Source organism: Gymnogyps californianus, chromosome 6, assembly GCF_018139145.2.
Source record: "Gymnogyps californianus isolate 813 chromosome 6, ASM1813914v2, whole genome shotgun sequence".
Classification (NCBI taxonomy): Eukaryota; Metazoa; Chordata; class Aves; order Accipitriformes; family Cathartidae; genus Gymnogyps; species Gymnogyps californianus.
Genome location: NC_059476.1, coordinates 24,267,147 through 24,289,542, shown reverse-complemented (window position 1 = coordinate 24,289,542; position 22,396 = coordinate 24,267,147). Strand labels below are relative to the sequence as shown.

The following is a 22,396-nucleotide window of genomic DNA, read 5'->3' as shown; positions in this document are numbered from 1 at the left end:
GAAAATACAAATCTCAACATGCAAATTGGTGCTTTTTGAAAGATGATTGTCTTGGCTCAGCACACCTAGGTGATGCAATCTTATCTGTGTTCATTTCCATTTGGGTGGAAAACCTCTATTTGCAAGTGCTTTTCGTTTATGGGATTGTTTGCTTTCTTTGCCCTCTGCCATTTTTTTTTTTCCCTTTTAAAAAGGGCAATCGTTGAAGGCATGAGTCAGACTTTTATTGCACCTGACTACAGTTACTTTAAAGTGAAAGCCTGCTGTATGGATTATGAGTGATGATGAATGAAATGGAAGTGTATTAATTTCATCTGGCCATTTACTAATATTGGATACCAATACTTATATTCTGGGTGATGTTACAATAAACTTCTAATTGGAATGAAAACCTCTGTGAAATGATCATCCCAGCATTCAAAGTACTCATTCATGCATATGTTCTTTTGTGAAATCAAGGCAGCATTTTTAACCTCCTGTATGGTGATTTAAAAAAAAAAAAAAAAAATTAAAGGATGTGAAATCAAGCTACAATTGAGGGGGCAACCCTCAGCAACTTCAGAATGGTTTTTCCTTGGTTCTTGCTTTCAGGTGAACCTGTGCCAATATGTCAGGACTACTTGTGGCTACAGCAATTCCTCTTTACTGCATTTCTGGTAGTTTGGTCTTAAAGGGACAGAATAATTTTCTCCATTCACCTGTCCCAGGATTGTGTTATTACAGGACTTAAAAATTATACATTGTTTTCTGAGAATGATTCTGAAATAACTGTTTGAGGAGCTATGGCACAACAACAGGGCTTCTGCAGGACTGTACAAAAATTAACGTTTTCTTGGGCTTTCTGCTGGTATGAACTGGTTTTGATCTATTCACACAGCTAGTTTTTATTTCACTGAATTGATGATTCTGAAATAGTCAGGGTTTTTATTTTTTTTAAACAGCAGTTTTAGATTCATTTTTAGTCTGCACATGTTGTCACTTCTAATGAAGCTGCAGAATTGCTTGGGTAAGAAAATCTCCTGTGGCCCAGATTTTGAGTACATGAAATGCCTGAGAGAAGGGTTCTCCTTAATGGTGTGTGACCTATACATCCACTTATTCCCTGAGCTAGTATCGAGGAGGAAAAGGCTTGCTCTGCTCATTCTTCTCTGTCTCAAGGGCTGAAGCTGCTGGATCTGCTTCAGTTAACAGATGAAGAAAAGGAAATCCTAGGTGGCCCATAGTGAGTGCAGGGTTCTCAGTATCACTGAGTTGTGCTTTGAATATAAGCTGTGATCCCAGGTAATGAGACACTCTGAAAAACTGTCTAGAAAGAAATGTTGTGAATTTAGATGCAAAGCATTTATAGCCTCTGTGGAGAGTAGCAATTCCTAATAATTTGATGTGTTTTGAGAGTGAGGAGATCAGCTACTCTTGTTTTCTTTGCACGACTGTGTGTAATATGAGCTTGACTTTTCTTTATTATTATTTTTATTTATTTATTTACTTAGGTTTTTTAATTGCTGCAATTGAAATACATAAATCTGCTGGAATTGAAGAATAAATGCATGCTAACTGAAAGTAAAAAGTTAGAAAGTCCATGTGGGAACTTTGGGTAGAGCTCAGACTTTTCCTATCATGACAGGTCATCTAACTGTGCTTGAAAAGTTCTGAAATAGTACTTGTTTCTTTCCCTAAAGACCTTAAGGGTTTTTTATTTTCTCTAATTGGGTGACACTGTTTTGTGGGCCTCTAAAAGCCCCGTTCCCAGCAGACAGGGAACTAGATTTATGAAGAGAGAAGCTGCTTCTTGTGTGGGGATGAAATCTTTGAAAAGCTTCTTCACGGATGTTTTGAACCAAGAAGAAAATGAAGGCTCATGTAACCCTGGTATCGATTTAATTAGGCACAATAATACTATCTGCAGGAAACAGTAATCAGAACAGAATTAAAGAAGTCTTCTCCTATCTCTGTTACACATTTTGTAATGTGGAGTTCCTTCATTTGACGGTGTGGTTTTAGCTTGTGACAGATTGTATGCTTAAAGAGGCTGTAGCAGTACTCTTTCTCTTTTTTCCCCATCAAAAAATCTTACTTTTTACAAAGCAAAAAAAAAAAGTTTCTGTTCTTTTGTAAGTAATCTGTTGCTTGCTAGGTGCCTCTTGCCCCAGGTCAGTTCCTAAAGATAAAGGAATGTGATCTGGCTCCTCTCCCCAGTTATGGTATATTCAATAATTTAATATTGGCTGTTTGTGGTTCTTTTTAAAAGATTGTGTCTCAGGTCAGCTGTAAGCTATTTGTTAAAAGCAGATACAGTTGCACTCCTTTCAATATAAGTCAGGAAATTGAGACCTGGTTAGAATAAGGGGTTTGTAGTCCACACTGTGGTAGGTATTCACTCAGCTGCAAGAGAGGACATTTCAATCTAAACTTTGCTGTGGGATCTTTAGAGTCACACCAGGGTATACACAGGATGATTTGGGTGCTCACTTGTGGCTTTTGATGTTCAGATGATCCAAGCAAACACTGATCTGATCTGCATTCACTTACAGAATATAGAAGTTCAGTCAGGTAAATCAATTAATTAGATCATATGCAAGGAACACCTAAATCATCTTCTGAGAAGTAAATGTAAATTTATTACTAGGAGAAAGTTGGCAAGGTTTTCAGAGATTCCTAATAACTGCAGTATTTAAGGGTGCCTGGAGTCATTTACGTAGATAGAACTTTGTAAGTAAGCCTGCTATAAACTAAGTGAAAAGATGGACAAAATTGGTTTTCATCTTAGAAACAGCCATCTTCACAAAGTGCTGAGAAGTGGCTTTTCTTCATAAGTTAATTTTTATGCAAGACTTATGAGTGGACTACATGAAATTCTTAGCACTCTTTTTCCTAACTGGATCACAACTGTTAATTTGGGGAGGAGTTGTTCAACAAGCTTTCACGCTCTATGAAATTCACTTCTCTCAAGTGGTTCAGCACAAGTCCTGTGTGCTACCCTGTGTTCGAAATAGATCCTAAGGCAGACATTGCAAGTAATTAAGCCTTATGCCTGAAACTTCTATCTTTAACTGATGCTGAGCTTTTTTCTTGGGAATTGTCACTGCTTGCTCAAGTCAGTTTTGTGAGGGAGCTATTATGGCAGCTTGTGACAATAGCTGCAATTCATTACATGTCTCTACAGATCCTTATTAACTCTGCGATGTGCAGTTTTGGGTTTTTAACTAGATAGGTGAGGTTGAGAGAGGCTGGAGGCAGATCCAGGGAGCAGAGTGCTTTCTAACTAAGTAAATATGGGCTGAATATGCCTGTGCACATTTGGTGTAACCTGTACAGAGATGTTTTTGAGATGACCACAGAGCAAGAAGAAGGAAATAATACAAATACTGAAGTGGTACTGAAATATTTCACTGTCCTGTTATACCTGCCTTCCAGAAGTCCTTGTGAAACTGAATTTTTGTTATTTTGTGTGTGTATACATATATATATTTATACTCAGATTGGAATTTGGGTTCTTTCCTTGAACCAAAGTAAAGTTAAAATTGTGTGAGTAATATATTTGAAGTTTCTGCTGTGTTGTGTTAGTTATGTAGATACCCATTCAGGACCAGAAATTTGTATCACCTGACTCGTGTGAACACTAACCTCCTGGTGTGAATTCAAAGGACGAAAATATGGAGGGAAAAATTTATCAAGATGTTTCCAGAGAGCTTTGAATAAATGAGTATGAGATCACTGGGAACCACATTTCCAAAGCAGATGAGGAGGTCACATTTAATGAAAAACTGAGTTGTTTTTAAGTGATTTTTCTGTATCTACTAAGTTGCTTAAGAAACAGTCAGGGGTTTCAGAGAATGGTGCTCAACTACTACAGTATGGACCTGCTGAAGTAGTGTACTTCAGTAAGTAAACTTCCATTTTGCCGCTTCCCAGAATCACATGGATTTCACTGCTGCATTTAAATGTTTATCACTATGGACTGAGAGTCTAATTTATCATCAAAAATGGATTTAAATTATTATAATAATTCCCTTTATTTTTATCTTCCTCTCTCTAAAGTTCAGGAGAACTCTGAATGCCTTTTCTTGTGGTGTTTGCCCTTCACCCCTTCGTTTCTTGATTTGTCGGGAAATTGAGTTTTTGTAATGCTGCAAGAAAGGTGCTCTCATATTTTTATCAACTCTTGAATTTGGGACTGACTGGGGCATTCAGGCTCGAAAGTCTAGGATGGGTGTTCAGACTGTTTCAACCCTTTTAAGGTTCTGCTCCTGTTTGTGTGTACATATGCATACCTGCAAAGAGAGTGTCTTTCAGGATGTGAGATTTCTGCACTGGCAGGAAGGTGTTTGAAAACATTAACTGAAATGTCACAAACTATCAGGCTGGCTCCTGGTTTTTGGCTTTTTGTACATAGTCTTGCTGTAAAATGTTTTGGTTTTCTGAGGCTGGCAGAGGTGAAAAAAGCAGAAGGAAATCACCTGGCTCCCACACAATTTCTCCATTATTCACTAGTGGGAGAACTGGGAGCTCTGTGGCTCATGCCAAGAGGATACCACTGGGTTGTGTATTTCAGGCTTTAGTTTTAATTAATGCTGCCTCTTTTAATCTTTCTCTGAAAACCATTGGGGCATGTCTGGGAGATGAGTTTGCATCTTCAAACAGTATCTACCCTTGAGATTTTCCGAAGGCATTGGAAGTATGTGCACAGTGCTAGGCATTGGCTGTGCCTGATGAGACGAATTGGATAGGAAAGAAGGTGTCTGCTATGTTTAGAGATCCTATGGGTCCAGATCACATAAAGGCTTGCATTGTGTAATGGGTTGGGGTTTTTACCTGCCTTTCCACCTGGTTCTACCCTTCTCTCTCTGCTGGTTTTAAAAAGAGTGTTTTGAAGTGACTGACTGGTTTTCATGACCCTTTGTTTATCCTGTAGCTGTTCTTTGAACAGAATCATTCTAGTCTTACTGAGGAATAGAAGCCCTCATGGAAGGCTTTTCATTGAGGGGGGGAAATGTTAAATGTTGCTGCTCGTCTGTTGCTCAGGTACACCAGGAACAGTGGTGTCATTTAGGGGGCAGAGGGAGTTAATAGCAAAGCAGGATTAAAAAAAAAATAAAAATCAACTTTTCAGCAAGAGAAAGACTCCACGTTTCAATTCTGCCAGGCAGTTATCCCATGCAGATAGGTTGTCTTTGTATTGCTCTCTCACTTAGTGCATAGCGTTCCTGTGCAATTGCTATTGCAACAAGTTCCCATAGCAAGTCAAAGTGAGGGTAGGGAACACAAGACAACAACTCCCCTCTATTCTGTGAAATCACTCTGCTGTGTTTAAATGGCCGCTGCTGGAGTGACTTGTGCTTAAGTAGCCATCATGGCAGAGTGTTAAGCGTCAGTCTTTGCTCCCTCTTGTCCTTAATAAATAGGTGTTCTTGAAGTTACACTGCATTTGTGGGCATAGTTTGTAATGGTAGCCAGAGGTGCCTCTTTGGCTATATACTGACTGTCACTTGGTTTGTGGTGAGCCCCAGAAGTGACATCAAGTTGAGAATTCGTTAATCTGACTTTGAACTGAGAATATGAGGATGACAAGCTGCAGCTCTGTGTCATTGGGAATTCTGTATTGGTATGATATGATTTTTATTTTAATAATCAAGTCTCAGCAAAGTCCAGAGTTCTTTGTGGTGTAAATGCTTGTGTTTAGAAGTCAGAACTTGGCTTGTCTGTTAGACTAGCATCATTAGTTAGTCAGGCTTAATAAAAACAATCTTAGTGTTTATCCCTGCATCCTAAAAAATACTCTCTGGAAGCTTAACTGAGATGAGAAACATAACTGAGATTTGACAGCTGGGGACAGGGCAAACCCAGGGCAGGCTGGGTGAAAGCCTGCTGTCTCTGGAAGAGGAGGAGTGGGGCTGGCAAGGGGGGAGGCACTATCCATGGCCGTGTTTGGAGTGGGTATTTCAGTCCCTGTTGGAAATTCCTTCCTCCGCTGCCTCCCCTTGGCTCTGGTACATGCAGAGTGTCTAGTTTTTATTGCTGATGAGTTCAGCATTAGGGATTTGTGTTTCTGCCAGGAGCGTGGTCCAGAGCCTAGGCTGTTTCCTATGGAGGCCAAAACTGAGAAATGTGGGAAGAGGGAGGGGTATATGGGGTATGTGCAGGGGAGGCCTTTTGTGTTTCTCTTCAGAGATTAACTGGAGGGTGTCTTGTTAAACCAGGAACAGAACTGTGCTTTCAAGTTACCGGGTTAGCAGCATATGCCTTTGTATTGCTTCATTGTAGAGGAACTCTTAACTCCACTGAGAAGAGAGAATTTAATCCCTTTAACATGTAGAGGGAGCGGGAAGGATGGTGAAAATAAATACTAGTATCTCATGCCTGGAAAACTGCAGAGCATGGGTACAAGACCATTTCCTGAACAGTAAAGAATCTGCCTTTATGTGTCCTTGGATTTTCCCCCTCCTGTTGTCCCTTTGCTAAGCTGCATGTTGGGTGGTGCTGCCTGTCTTCTAAAATGATTCTTGTTGCAGGAAGTCTTGTCTGTCACTTGCTGCAGAAATTCCACTTGCATCCCCTTTAATTTCTGTCTCGTAACATGTACAGGTTGACCTGCGGGTAAATCTGCATGCCTTCCTTTTTCTTGAGGTGTCTGCAGTCATCTTTGTGTGTGAATGCATTTCATGGGCTCTGCAGTTGTCCTTACAAACCACAGTATGCTGCATGAACTAAACAAACCACAGACTGAGTTTCCTTCTGCAGTGCTGGGATACTGACAGGCCTGTGGGAGAACAGTGTGTGCCGTGCAGACGTACAAGCAGGGAAGGGGGCTAGATGGGCAGGCTGTGCTGGGGAGCACTGGGTCAGCATTATATAGTGCTGGGCCGTGCAGAGGGGCTTTAATGCTGTAGAACGTGATTTTAGCTGTCTTCTGTCCACAAAGACAAATGTGAGGTTCTGGGGAAACTGCAGAAAGTATGAAAAAATATTGCTTCCCAGCTTGTGTCCGGGTTATTCCCAGGACATATGGTGGTGCTGTTTCCCTTCTCTGATGGTTTGGTGGGTTTTTTTCACTTCAAGGATATCCCATTTGTGATATTTGTTAAGTTGCAGAATCCTTTACTTCTCCTGAAGTGTTGTAAGGCCATAACAGTTTCTTGTTTTCAACGGTTGTTGTGTGAGATGCCTTGATGTATATGTGGTATAAACAGTGAACCTCTTTTGACCCTGTGGTCACCTTGTTCTCCTTCTCACTTGCATGTGGAATCAAGCTGGTCTTCATCATGCCTTGAAGGTGGCAAGAATTTATCTGTTAGATTCAGTCTTGCAATGCTTTAGTATGTGTACACTCAGCAAAGAAACTGTTGGAGGACAGATGAGTTGCTTGGATCACTTTGCCCACCTTCATGTATGCACATTAGACCATTGTGTTTTGACACGTCATGTTCAGAAAACCTTTGCATGAGGTTCTTCCAGTGGTCTTGGATGGTTTCTGAGAGCAGGAATGAAGACAAAATCCTGATCTAGCTTTATGCTTGCATTAGGGAGTAGAATTAGGAAGACCAATTCAGAGATTAGAATTAGGAAGACCAATTCAGAGATTGTAATAAACTTATATGGGCTGCCACCTCTTTATTGTGAGGAGATGCTGTAGTCATGTGCACCAGCTCAGCTAATATTGTCTAGTTAATCCATATCTGGAGGTTCATGTGGTAGGGAAGGCAGGGTGGAAAATGCTTTTGACATAAAACTTGGAACAGTTGCTTGGATATTGCAAAAACATTTTTGCCTAACGTTGCTGCTTCTAGAGAGAGACTGAGCACTCTGTGCACAAGTTGGTCAGCATGTCTTTGGGAGTGAAGCATTTCAACGGTCATGTGAGCGTTGTCTTAGGACTTGCCTTTTCTCTAGGCCTCATCTTTGCTGGAGCTAAAATCCAGGTCAAGTACCCAGACTCATATGCTTCCCAGTAGCTGGTTAGGAGAGGTGTATCAGTGTGTTGGTCCAGTAGGTCTCTAGCATGCTGTTTACAGAAGTTGCAACAACTGAATACATTCTTCATGAGTAGGCAAGCTATGTTTTATATTTGTTGAGGTTGTCGATGGGGTCTTACTGTTGACAGTCATTGTCAACATACCACTTTCCTGTAATAGATGGAGCAACTCCTTCATCAGTCCCAAGTGTGCCTTCTGCCAGGCATTTGTTGTGGGCTCCCGGTCTGTGCTTATCATGCTCTCGCTTTCATTGCTAGTGCCAGTTGTTCAAGTTGAGCACAGCAGAGCATCTTTATCTTACAGTGAAGAAATTCAGCCTAGTTCCTGTCTCTTTTCTAATTCTCTTTTTTTTTTTTTAAAACAGTTATCAGACACTGCCTTTTGTACTTTTCCAGTCTCTTCCTTTCAGCTATCCAGATGTTTCCCTAGAGTAACTGTGAATAGCAGTGATTAGGAGGCCTCTGTGTTATCAGTGCCTCCTTTATAAGTAAAGTCTGTTATGTGAATGGTTGCACTTGAGGGTAAAGCCTTTATCCTCTTGCAAAGATCTGGCAGATTTCTTTAGCTTTTCCCCCTGTAACTGCTGGTACTTCTGGATGGGGTCACAGTGTGTGAGTGGAGGATTGAAACAGAGGAGCTCTAAAGTCTCATTTCAGACTTGGACTTCCTCAGATGATGAAAGTGGGAGCATTTTTGCCTAAATAGGTGAACAATAGATAGGATGGATGACCCTCTGCTATCAGAATGGATTTGATGAGTGAGTCGGCCTGTTTTCGAGGTCTCTTGCTGTTAGAGAGGAGTTAGCAGAATGGTTGTCCTTCTGAAGTCTCGTGCAGTTTTGAGGGAAGTGGAGAGAGAGAGAGAGAATAGTCCTGAAACCAATTCTGACCTACTTCTCCTGCTTCTTTCCACAGCTGCCAAAAGCCTACTGAACAAGAAGTCAGACGGAGTGAAGGTAAGTTCTTGCTTTCCCATTTCACTGTCTCTCCCACCATCTGAACAGAAGGCAGCCGTTTTCTCTGGTGCTCATCCCCTTCCAGGGTAAAACCACAGCCCTGTCTTGTGGCTGGGATTGTTATGTTCAGTGTATTGTTATGGTGCCCTGGGTGGGATCTTAATTTTCCTTACATGCACCTTATATATCACACAACTAGCCAAGTGCACTGTTGTACCAGCAAGATTTCTTTTTCCCCTTTCTCTGAAGTATGGAGAACTGGTCAATGCTGTGGTTTAGAAAGACCAAGGACTTGCTCAAGTGTGACACATGCCTCTGACTAGTCTGTTCTGTTCAGTGCAGAATGCTTCTGGGTATTGAAATTGCACAGAGCAATTGTCAATGACTGATGACACCCAGCAGACCCCATGGAAATCTCTTTGTCTCCCACCTTGGACAGATGCTGAACGTTGAGCTGGGAAGACGGGTGGGGAAGGAGGAGCCTCCAGATGTTCATGTTTGGACAGAATGGAAACTGAGTCTTGTGTTAGAGTTCAGTCCACATCCCTGAGGGCTGGGCACTCTCCTGTTCCCTTCTGACGGGAATTATTTTTCCCCACTTCAATTTCACTCTTTGTGTGCATGGTCATCCTTTAGTTCTGGAGGCCAAACAGGCCATTTCCAAGGCTGTATGTTGTTGCAGGCAGTAGCCCTTTACCATCTGGTACTGGAGTAGACAGTTATGGGCTAGAGCACTGTCTTCCCCTAACTGTTCCAAAGGATAACTGTCTTCCACATGGGAAAGTAGGGTTTGGTTTATTTGCTTGCGTCTCCATTTGAAGTCCAAACCTTTCTCCACAGCTGTTAGGCAGAATAGTTCATCTCCTGGTTTTGCACTGTGGACAGTCTTCATTCTCCCCATGCTGGGGGGTTGACATGCACACTGCAGGACCAGCATGCTTGTTCTCTCCTGCTGTCTTAGCCCTTTTCCATTTTAATGAGGCTCTGTTTCCAGAGGGCTCACAATACAAGCAGGCTGCTGGAAAAAGAGGTGTTTTCAGAGGAATTGTGTTTATTTTGGGGACTGCTCTAGTAAAACCTGCATTCTTGCAGTTCTGCTTTGTTCTGCCCTAATGACACCCAAGTCTTTGGGGTTTTTTGACCAAAATGCTGCGTGGAACTGCTGTTCTTGCCCTAGGATACTTATCTTTGAAATGTGCATGCAAGAGTGAGCTTTTGTGCCTTTGCACATGCCTGCCTCTTGTACAGACATGCATTGAACACATGCACGCTAATACAGCAGGTGTGTTTGAGTTGTCACATCTGTTGATATGGAAAACATTACAGTAAAATCCCAGTGGAATAAGAATAGATGATCCCAAATGTTGTGAACTGAGAACCAGCAGATACTTGCTTCAAAATCCCAATGTGGTAGGGGAGAAGCAACTGGAAAAGCAGCAGATAACAACATGTCTACATAGTTTTTGTCACCTACCTAGAGAAAACTGGCTTTCTTCTCAGGATTCTTGATTTCCAACAGGCTCTCAGGGAGTGATACAACTTGGGTCAAAATCTTCCAGAAATGGACAGATGATGCGCACACGGGTTTTGAGGCACAGCTTCCTGGTCATGTAGTTGCAAGGAGACCTATATGTTAGAGACTTCCAGCTCCATAGAAAGCTTGTGGTGTTTGGTTCATTGAGAACACGGTGTCTTCCTCTGTGAAAAGGGTAATGCTGGATTTGCTTTTCTAGCTGATTTGAAGTATTCTTGAACTCCTCACAGTATATGTTGTTCCTGATATATATATAATTGAATACTTGTGATAAAGTGAAAGGTAGATCAGAGAGCATAGAATTCTCTGTACATGGTGAATGGGGTTGCCCTCTGGGAACCTCTTCTCTACTTCTGCTTGACACTGCAGACCTGCAGTCAGGAGTCTGCATGCAACTTCCTTTCTCCTAAGTGTTAGAGCAGTCTTGCTCTGCAGTATGAACCTGAGTGGTGTTCCCGAGGGGCATCGCACACTTTCAACCTGGGCTGAGGGCCCTCTGAAGAGTTGTTTAAGCTTCCCATTTTCCCCAAACAGCATCTATCTTCAGGTGTGGCTTTTGAGTCCTCATTTCTATAAGCTTTAAAACTCAGAAAGAAGTTATGTATTTCTTCTTAAAGCTGGTGTTTTGAGTAACCCTCTTGTTCAATAATGCAGACTTTTAAAAGTATAGGTCGCTTCCCCCCAGTGCTAAGTTTGGACAAGATAGAGAGCAGGTAGTGGTCTGCGTGTGTTTGTAGTACATCCTTAACACTTCCGTTGTAGGATTTCTATGGCTACATGCTTATCTCCCTCCTTGCCCTTACTGCCTACATGTACAGTGCTGCTTCCCATTAGTTATCCCGTGGAGGCGTAGCCTTTTACCACTTCCATTTGCTTATTGGAGCAGTACGGGCATATTTGGCTGCTGTGCAGCAGTCTCTGTGCTGGTCACTGTCTGGTTGGTGGCCTCACCGTTGTGACCAGCCTGCTTTTCATGCGTTGCTCCTTATGCAGGAAACTTGTAATTTTGGCCCCACTGATTTTCTCATCCTAGACAGTTCTGACAAACAACTTGTACCAATGACTGGTTGAGTTAAGAGCATCTGGTCTTGCATTACTTGTAGCAAACTGTGATTTTCTGCCCATTGCAGTAGTGCAGAGCACAGATACCACGACTTGAACAGCAAACAGATTTTCAGCTTTGTGGTATCCTTTTCACTCCCGCTTCCTATATAAATAATTTTACATCAGATGTAGGTTTAGAACAAGCATTGCATGCTGTATTTTTAACTGTAGTCTGCTGCTGACCACATGCCATGTAGTTAGGCTGTTTCTCATGTTCCCTCCAGATATGGAGACTCCTGGTTTGTTTGGAGGTTGGGTTTGGGTTTTTGTTTGTTTGTTTTGTTTGCTTGTTTCTTAAAACCTTCTTGGAAATTAATTCCTTATGGCGATTTGAGAGAAAATATGTTTCAGTTTCCTCACTGGCTTTATCTGGTCCAGGGTGACTGTGGTTCATGAGAGTGTTGCCACAGATATCCACACAGCAGATGAGAATGGAAAGAATATTTCTTCCACAAACTGATGATTACACTAGTGTAAAAATTAATGGCTTTAAGCACATTGAGGAAAAAACATAACCAGTTTGTCTTAATTTACTTTCTGTTCAAGGTAACTTTCCCATCCTTTTGGCTGGTATTCAGAGCTATCTGTGCTAGAATCCTGCATTATTTGACAAATACAGTAGGAATTTCTATTACATAGTATTAGGCAAGTTTGAGTGAGGCCTATATGTCTTTCTCATGCTTTATTCCCAAGAACTCCATGAAAATGTGTGTTGGTGAATATCTGATGCAACATGCATCATGTTGTTGCTGATTTAGCATAAATGAGAGAGGAAAGATATATTAGTCATATGTGGTGATATGAGCATCTAGTGTGAGTCGTGTTGAGCTGACGTGTAAGAAAAAACCCACAATTTTTGTTTCTATAGGAACTGGCTTTAATCCTGTGCTGAAGGAAGCCTAACACACTGAAGCAATGGGGATGCATGCATTTTACTTGCTTCAGACCATTTTGGGAGGAGGGGGGGGGAAGCTTAAATCAGGAGGGGAGGACAGGAAGGAAACCTTTTTTTTTTAAATTTCAATATAGGTGTGTCCACACTGGGGTTATTTTGATAAATTTCCATGTGTATGACCCTCTCCTCTAGCAAATTCCTTTCCAAAATCTATTTGAAGCATTCCTGGCTTTCATTTTGCACTGCTGCTTCTATTTCAAGTACTAATTCTGCTAATTGGTAGATATTTCATCAGCTTGGCACTTGAGAACTTTTCCATTATCTTAAATAATGAATGATTTAAACTGCCTTGAATCTTAAATTGTCCCTGCTCACCAAACCTTTGGTAGTGCTGCACTCACTTTCTTCAGGCAGAATTTGGATCCAAGCTGATGGAGTAGCAACAAGGAAGGCCCAGGTTTTATCTCCAAGGAACATGCTTTTCTGCTTTCAAATCCAGAAATTGAGGCTAGAAGATACTGGGTGACGAATTGCAGAGCCATGTAACATACCACGTATCTTGTGGCCACCACTGTAGGTCCCAGGTATTTTTTTTTTAAGATTCTAAATTTATGAACAACATTGTGCAGCTGCCATTTTAAAATTTACTTTAGATAGTTTCATGTCAAATCTACTTGCTTTCTTGATCCCCTTTCTGCCTGTAATCTGGACTTGCCATCCACTGCAAGGTGAGGGAGGGGTTAAGGAATGGGCTGGGGCAGACACCTGGGTTAAGATTAAGGACACTTTATGGTGAATGTCCTTTCTCTGACCTTGTCAGGTTCTGGACTCCCTGTAATTAGTGTTACAGTCCTACTGTTGATTTCTTTTTTTCTCTGGGCAGCACTTCAAACAGTTGTGTTCCCTTTTTTCCCAAAGGGTAATTTCCCTTCCTACTGGTGTGAGAGGATGTGTGTGTTTCCAGTTCTAGCAGGGCCTGTCAGATCCATCTTTATAATCAGAATTTGTTAATGCACAAAGCGCTATTTTTAGTTAAGTATGTAATTGTAAGTATTTTAAAATTAGTTCTCTAAGCTCTTTGTCAGTTTCTTCTTCTTTTCTTTCTTTTTTTTTTTCTGAGAACTTTGGTTTGTGATTAGGGGATACAAAACGATATCAATAATGTTTTTCAGGCCCAGTGTAACACTCTATGTAAATAGTAACTTGTGGAGAATGCTATGGGATGCAGGAGATTTTAACAGCATTCACTTGCAATGCTCTGCAAAATTTGTTGATTTTCTACCTTGTCTCTCTGCTGCACACTGTTTTCTTTCCCAGTAAAAGCTGAATAGCATAGCTGAAAGGAGAACTCAGCTGAAAAAGTAAAAATCCAGATTTTTGGTGTGACAAAGTTAATGTTGTAAAGCCTACCCTTCATCTTACATAACTGCAAAGAGGCACCAAATACCATTTGTTCTGCTGTTTGTAAGGAGTATTGTGGTAAGTGTACATTTTATGCCTGATGGGTAGCAGCTTTCCCTGCCCCTTGCCCAGTAAAGAGTATGTGGGGAAGGCAGGATGCTCTGTAAGCTGGCATGGCTGCTGGGAAAGCAGTTTGTGAAAGCGTGCCTTAGACAGAGAAGGCACAATAGCAAGGTGAACCAAGAGGGAATCCTTAGAAAATCTGCAAGGGTCTGGAAATCTGCAAGGGTCAAGTAATATCCATGCGGTGACCAACAGGAGTTAATGCTCCTATTTCTGTATCTGGACTTGTTATGATCTTAAAGCCATGCTGTTTAAAGATTGTTATGGTGAAGCTAAATGAGGAGAACCCAAGTTCACCTGAACAGCATAGTTTTATGCTGAACTGTTTTATGCAAGATGCTTGGGGAGCACTTCAGATCTGTTTAAGTGCTGACATCCAGTAACACTTTCTACCCACCTTTGATGCATTCACTTTTTTCACTGCATTGTTGTAACGCCTAGAAACTCCAACTGAGATCAAGGGTCCAGTGTGCTTAGCACTGTAGCGATGCCTAAGCAGAAAATCCCTGCCTCTTAGCTTACAATTTAAATAGACAAGCTGACAAAGGGCAAGAGAGAAGATGGATTGACAAAGATGAAATGATTTGCTCAGCATCACACAAAAGGGCTAAAGCAGAAGTAGAAATAGGATCTCAAATCTGCTAGTTGCTGCCTCTCACTGATCTGCTTTGAGTTCAACATTTTTTTTTTCCTACCTTAAGTCCTGAAATGACTATACTCTCTATTGGAATAGGAGTTGCAGCAAGTGTGATATTTTAACGTAAATATACTGTCAGTATCAAACTAGGGGAGAACTGCATGTAGAAGATAGAAACGCAAAAAGCTGTTGTGAGAAGATATCCATGTTAAGTGCCCAGAACTGTGAATGGAACCTTGCCTGGAATCACTCTACTTCCTATAGCATCTTCTGGTGGGTGTTGTATTTTCTATAGGTGCTCGGAATGATTTACACTTGCCATTTCTAGTATTGCTGCTATGCTGAATGGACAGTGATTCTTCAGGTTGTCTTCTGTCACCTGCTGACTTCTGTTTATTGTTACCTAAAGCGAGAGTCTTCCTTAAGTTTCTTTGTAGAGAATCTGCTCCTCTTTTGAGATGAACACCTGAATTTCACACAAATACAGAAACAGAACTTTAACAAACATTCATCCCTGGGTTTGAGAGGAAAATGTTGTCTGTACTGCTTTGGGAGAACGTTTTGTCACTCAGATGTAGGGAAATCCTTAAAGTGATCAGTAAGGTACTCTACCATAGGCTATGTCTGCCTTTAACAATTTTTTTGCATTCCCTGCGACGTCTCTGCACTGCCTAGAAATACTTAGAGATGTAGCTGTGTTATGGAAGGGAAAGAGAACTCTGTCTGTAACTAAACTTCTGTTATCTTATTTACTTTGCTAAGTTGCAGTTGCATTACAAGAAGAACAAAAAGTTTTGCTCACTCAGTCACCTTGGGAAGGTGACATAGATGGCTCTGATGCAGCTGTTAGAGGGGATTGGGAGACTGATCTGGTTTCAGTAATTTCCTTGTGTATGTTTTGACTTCAGTTCTGATGCTTTAGCACTTACTGCCGGTGCCTCATGTTGGCATTATCCAACCTGTCTTGAGTTGTAATTGTACTTTCATGCTCTGGTCTTAACACAGACCTCACTCCCCACCCTTTTCATACTGCCTAGCTAGCTTTTCTTCCGCCTGTTATTATAGTAGCCAGTAATTCTACAATACATCATGCCGTGTTAATAGACCAACGCTGTTTTAAATTTAGATTGTACTCCAATTAAATTCTGATCTGCAGAGGGTTCTGTTTCCTCCTGTGTCAGTGTTACTTGTGCCTCTAATATAGGAGGGTGATTGTTTTCAGTATGACTTAGTTGACTCTCCTTTCATATTGAACCTTTTGCTTGTCTCTTAACATTTTCTGCCCCTTTTCTTGTTTCTGTAACTCATTGGAAATCTGTATGAACTTCAAATGAGACTGTCTTCCTTAGAGATAAGTTTCCCTGCAGTATCTGTATAGCCTCTGTTTGTCTGCTGCAACTTATAGGATATACTAAAAATAAAAACTGAAGTTTTGTAGCAGTTTCTCAGCTGGTGTGAATTTCCACTTCTCCCAGTTAAAAATTCCCTGTTGTGACTGGGTACAAGGATTCCTCTGGGTTGTTGGTGGTCTAAGCATTCTATTCATGCACTGGTAGTACATCCTATTTTAGCTCTAGCTTGAGGAAAAGCCTGTGGAGAAGCTAAATTGTCCTAAAAGATAAGAGGAATCACAAGTTTGTAAACCAGGTAATGGCAAGCCCTATGTTGTGCCTCCATGAAGTGGAAGATTCATGAGCCAAATGCTGAACAGATCAGTGTTCGGAGTCTGTCCATACTGGAATTAAAGATCAGATGAGGCAGAAGCTTTGCTAGTTTGAGTCTGTTCATGCAGTGGCTGCGTGAGTCTGGACTGTATGGTGTGATTAGGAATGTGGTTATGGGTATGAGGTGAACATGGGCACTTCTGCTCTCAAAGACATGCTAGTCTGTATGTGTGCTTGAGCTCTGATGTGAGGATAGCAGGGAGGAAGGCAATATTCAAAGTGAAAGCTGTGAAGGCTCAGTAAGTGTATGAAATGGGGAGGTACAAGTCCATGGCCTGTACTGAGTTCAAGGGCTGCTCCAGAGGTGGGCCATGGTAGTGTGCAGGAGTCTAGAGCTATGTAGCTGAGCCCACGCCATCGTGGTTTTTGGCTGGGACATGCTGTCCTACACTACTCTGAGCTAGACTCTGTAGTAAGCAGCAGAGAAATAGCCTAGATAGTACCAATGGAGAAGGGCAGATGGAAAATATATGCGGAGACAGCAGGGGGAAGGGGTAGCATTGTAATGCTGGAAAACCTGCCAGGCTCAGATTGGACAGGGTGACACTAAGAGTGTAGTGAAAGAGCAGAGAAATGCATGCGGAGCCTGGTTTACTGGAGAGTGCGGTTTGGTGTGAAGGTGTCTTTGAAGATGACTGAAGATGCCTTTGAATAAGAGTAGAGTCCAAGAAGGTTGGGTAGTGTTTGAGCATTGCTCCCTGTTTGTTCTCCTCCCAGTATCTGAGAGTGCAAGGTGTTCTGGCTGTTGAGTGCCTCTGTCTTTCTTGCCTTTCCTCTGTGTCTGAGCATGGGTGCACCTTGCCTCTCCAGTCAGCCCCAATTTCTGTGTGAGGGAGCCTTTCTCCTCCCCATGCTATGCACAGAAGTTCCCTCCTCTTTCTTTAGCCCTTGGGGATGCCCCTCGCGTTGTGCCCTCCTCCCTACCCTCTGATTCTAGTTGCAAACACACCTCTTTCTGCCTACCTCTTCAGTGTGGCTGGGGAAGCTGCACAGTTTTCTGAGATGGGAGAGCACACAGAGGCACCCCCCTGCATCCCACATCTTGTGCATATATATTCCTCTCTCTTCTGCTCTCCTTATATCAGTGTGTGGGGCACCTATGTTCTGACCTCCATATCTGAGTGGATGGGGGTCTTCAACCCTGCCCTTTCGCCTGGTGTGTAGTCATGTTCTTTAATGGTGACTTCTCTCTGGACCTTCTCACGTGTCTATGCATTTCTGCTGCTGCTTATACCTGCCTCTAGGGGAACATTATTGGCAGGGGGGCCCTTGCTGGCACACTAATGTGTGAATAGTTTCTGTGCTTTTCTTCTCATCTCCTCTCTTCCCTTCTCTTTCCCTCTCTCAATGGTGTGTCCAGAAAAGGAAGTCGAGCTCCAGTGTGCATTTGATGGTGAGCACCTCCCGTAAGCTGCCTGCGATTCGTGCGTCCGCCATTCTCATGCCATGCACGCTCGGCTTGTGCTCATCACCCTACATAGCATGTCTGTGCAGGGGGGCGGGGGGGGCGGGGAGGGGGATCATTGTGCACTGAAAGGTCCATGTCCTCACTAAAAGGGCCCTGTGATCGTCTGGCCCCCAGCCAGTCATACAGTTCCCATTTTGTGCAGAAAATCAACTGCTGGCAATGCAGTTTGACCTTGCCTGCTCTGAGTGTGAAACGAAAAAAGGCAGTGGTTCTCCTGGGCTCAGCAGAGCAGGTGCGTGCCTTGCCTGGACATGGGGCTTTGTCATTCTGTTGCAGAGGTGCCAAAAAGAGGAGCAGGTGCTTTGCCTGGTGTTGGTGCCGTCATCCTTGATGGGAGCCCTGCACTGTAGAACAAACTGGGAGTCGCTCCAAATGTGGCAGAGACTGATGGGGCTCCTCTGTTCAGATGAAATGTGTGGGCACAGCACCGCCGGGCAGCTCAGAGCTGCTGGTCACTTCTTTTTTTAGCATACTTACTGAAAAGGTTTGTCAGAGCCTTTATAATCCAAAACTTCCTTTTGTCCTGATCTCGTTTATGTATCCCAGCATGACCAAATCCCCAGTAACTGCCTCCCCTCTCCTGTTCATTTCCTTTTTTCATCCATCCAGATGTTTGACATCCATAGAATTTGTCAGAAAAGTAGTCAAATCCACTCTCAGGGGATCAGAGAGAAAATTGGCCAGTGCCATATTGTAAGGAGTCATACACAGCCCATTAGATGATGCCTTTGTCTCTGACACTGAGATATGAACAGTAACTAAAGTAAAAAAATTAGTTATTGCATTATCTCCTTTACACAGAAAAAGAACGGAAAATATTTCTCCCCTGTTGCAGGTAGGAACAGGAATGTTGTACTACTGAGAAAGCAGAATAATTTGTTTCTACATTACTATCTAGAAGATATTTCTCCTCTTCCTCCTGCAATGACACCTTAAAACTATGTAAACACAAAAAAGTAATCCCAAAGTACCGCTTGGAAAATCTGATGTGAGGGACTGACTTTTCACCAGCCCTGCTTTTATGAAACTCTAGGGCAGGAGTTCATTGTGCCTTTCTTGCCCTTCTTTTCTGCCCACTGCTAGCAATACTTAAATTTCCTCTGCATGTTGTTTTAAAGCAGCTGGGATATGTAAACCACGTAAGTGTCAGCCTCAGAAAACATCGAAGCAGTGAAGGTGACTAAATAACCAGAGACGACCTATGTGTTGGTACTTACTTTCTTTTAGTTGGCTAGAAATGTGTGTCCCTAGCGATATGATCACTGGTCTGTTTTCTTTCTCTTGCACCCTCTGTGTTGTTTGTGCCTGTCTGTCTGTCTCTTGTCTAGCTCAGGAAGCGCTGCCAACTGCTGTGCCAAAACTAATTGTGTTACATAGATTTTAAGAAGGGCCTGGCACCTTTTTAGGTGAATTAGCCTCTTTTAACTTGAGCTGTACCGCTGTGAAGTACCAAGGATCATAGCCTGCCCAGTGACTGTGATGTTGGCTGGCAGTAGGAGGGGAAGGGGTGGTGGGAGTTGGCTGTGCCACCTGGGGCTCTGGGAAGGGCAGGCCAGTCTTTTCCAGGGAAGGGCAGTTGGTTAGGTGGCCGCAAGACACAAGCGTGTGCGGGAAGCTCAGTATGTCAGGTACCTCCATTTGAGAAAGCTGTGAAAAATGCTTAGGCTAAGTCTTCTGCCTCTTATTTCCTTGGGACTCTGTCCTGGAGTAAAATGCTATGTGATTCTGGACTAGCAAACATGATACTTGGTCTTCTTCAGCCCACTGGCTGGGGAAGAGTATGGCGGATGAACTGGGTGTTCACTGCAGCCTGGAGGGTAGGCTATGTGCTTTGGGTGTGCATGGGTTTGCGCTTTGTAAGGTGACGTCCCACACCTAACAAGCTGCTGTTAACTTTTTTTCAGAACAGTGGCTTCCTGGATGGTGGGGTTTTTTCCCATTTGGCCTCAGTTACAAAGCCTTCCAAAAAATCGGAAGTATTTTTGTATAGCTTCTTTCATGCTAACTTTATGTTCTTATCCCAGTGGACTAAGAAAAATGGGCTGTGCTCTTCTCACTGGAAGAGGTTTGGAAGATAGATCTCTGCATTAGGTCACTGTTTCTGAAGAAGTATGGGAACCTCAGTGCTGTGTGGAGGGGTGGACCCAGGCGTTGCCAGAAGTTTGGTTGTGTTTATGCCACAAAATAGCTTGGGATTCATTTTTTCAGGTTGATCTGCTCCTCTCTTACATCCACAGTGGCCTGTCATCTCTTCTGCCATCAGGCTGGAAATACATGCAGGAAGCAAAGCTCTTGGAAGGACAAAGTCTTAGGACAATGTGGGGATGTATAGGAACAGGCAGTAAACAGTAATCTGTGAAGTGTTTCTCCTTTCTTAGCTTTGGGGATGAGTGTGTCATATGCTTTTTTTTTTTTCCCCATGGACTTTTAAAGAATTCTTTCCTGCCTCTATCTTCTACTTCCTCCCCTCTCCACCTGTCCCATCTTCCTCTTCTATTTCTCCACTCTCCCTCTCCAAAAGGGATAGCTAAGCCAAGGCATGCTGCTTGTGAAGAAAAACTGAAGTATTAGTAGGTGTGTGTGAAGTCTCAACCTCATAGGATCCGTCTCTGGTTGACATAATTAAACCTTTGGCAGATGTTTTCCAGCTCAGCATTTGACTTCTGCATTCTTTGTGGTAGTTACCGGGTGATGAGGGCCTGATGTTTTGCAGTATGAGTTTGCACTCCCCAAGAACGGTGGGATGGAGAGCAGCTGCAATGAGGTCACACTGCTGTGAGCTCCCATCTAGTACCCCTGATCTGTAAACCAAGGAGTTTGAGTGAGGCTCCTGCAGTGCTGATTTTGACATTGTTGCTGGTGTCTGGCAGCAAGAGAGCTATATACCTGGTGTGGAGGTTACACAGCAGTGTAACTGTGGGCCTAATTCTCCAACAACTGCCTGGATTTGTGGGCTAGGAACTCTATACTAGTGGACACAGGTTTGGCTTCCTAAAAACATAAGACTTCGCTCATTCCTGACGTAACTGACATATATGACTCAATGGGGTGTTTCTTTGCAGCAAGCTGGTGACTGCTCCACTGTTGTGCTGTGTGAATGCAGGAAATGGAGATTTTATTCTTCTACCACAGCTACAAGAGAGAATGAAGAGGGGAAAGATGAAAAACTACTAGGCACCGTCCAGAGGACTTGCTACTTGGGGAACTATATGGCCTTTTCCTTGTGTCCCACCACCATCCCTTTCCGTATTTTGGTCCTGAAGTCTCTTTGTTCAGGTCACAGCAGGAACACAACACACCATACCTCACCTTTCCTCTACATTTTCTAGGGCTGACCACACTTTTTCTTGCATCAGTAGATTCCCTGGGACCCTCAGCATCATCACATACCTAGGACTGTTCCTGCACACTTTGGGACTTCTCAGACGTGACTCCCATTTGTCCCCTGTTTGAGACTGCACCATGACTATTGTGTGTGTCTCACTTCTGTAGTCTTTCTCTCAGGACTGCTGCCATCTCTCATTCTTCTTCACCAAATACTTTTGTTGATGCTCATTGCAGGATTCTCCCCATCCCTTTGGGCTGCTGCCTTTTTCCCTTCTGTTTTCCTTCCATATAGCTCTAGCAGTCCATGCACATTTGGGTTTTGGTACATCCCTTACAACATCTGTTGCTTCTGAGGGAAGAATGATGTCCAGCAACCTGGGCAGCACTCCTTCCTCCTCCCTCTTCTTGGTGATCGAGCCTGTGGGGAGGGGAGGGTCTGAGGAGATGGTTGGGGTTGAAGCAATACTGTCATTTTCTTGCTGCCTCTGCTGCCCAGCAGGGGAACTAAAACCATGTTTTTCTGTCTCAGCCACAGAGCAACAACAAAACCAGTATAGTAAGCACTGCAAAAGAAACACCCCCAGTGCAGACGTCCATGGTATCTTCCCCAACCACTATTTTTTTTCCTGTTTGGTTTAATTTTTATTCTGTCCTCTCCCCTTCTCTCCTTCCCCCCCCCATCCTGAGTGCTGCTTGTGCTGCTCTGTTTCAGCTTGTGTTTTGGCTTTGTTCTGTCTGTGTCCCTGTGCTGCTGTGGGGCCTGATCACAGCCTCACAGGCTTTGGGGTGGGGGTGCTGAGCAGAGCTGTGGTTGGATGTGGGGATCGCAGCTTGCCTGGACTTCCCCGTGTGCCATCTCTGTATAGTTCTGTGTGTCCCGTTCAACTGTTCCTGCTGGCTTTGGGGAGGCTGGTTTGGAAGAAGAGAGTGGCAAGCTCCATCCACTCTCCAACACTCAGGAAATGGAGGATGGACTTCAGGACACCACGGAAGAAAGGACAGGCAAAGGGTTTTTAGAGGAATCCTTTGATGGCCCATTTGGCCTGCTCAGTTGTGTGGTTGATCCTCTGCAGCTCAGTGACTTGCTGGGCTAGCATTTTCTGTTTGGGCTGTGTGCAGCGGGCTTCATAGGATGCCCTGTGCCTGGTAAATTTAATGGCACAGCTTGGTGTGGTCTGCCTCAGTATGCTTAGAAGATCAGGCAGAAGTGCAGTGGGTGACAGAGGTGGGTGGGTGAGTGTACATCACTGCACCATCA

General features: G+C 43.1%; 1 protein-coding gene across 5 annotated transcripts in view; it reads left to right on the top strand.

Moving 5' to 3' along the window:
- Positions 1-22,396, top strand: part of CAMK2G (calcium/calmodulin dependent protein kinase II gamma) — a 119,603-nt gene that overhangs the window by 84,148 nt on the left and 13,059 nt on the right. For 2 of the 5 annotated variants that reach the window (XM_050898899.1, XM_050898896.1), the window contains exons 13-14: positions 8,885-8,925; positions 21,668-21,736. In XM_050898899.1, coding sequence (XP_050754856.1) covers positions 8,885-8,925; positions 21,668-21,736 — 110 coding nt within the window. Of the gene's footprint in view, positions 1-8,884; positions 8,926-17,703; positions 17,737-21,667; positions 21,737-22,396 lie in introns of all 5 variants that reach the window. The other 3 variants (XM_050898901.1, XM_050898898.1, XM_050898897.1) reach the window with 2 other exon arrangements.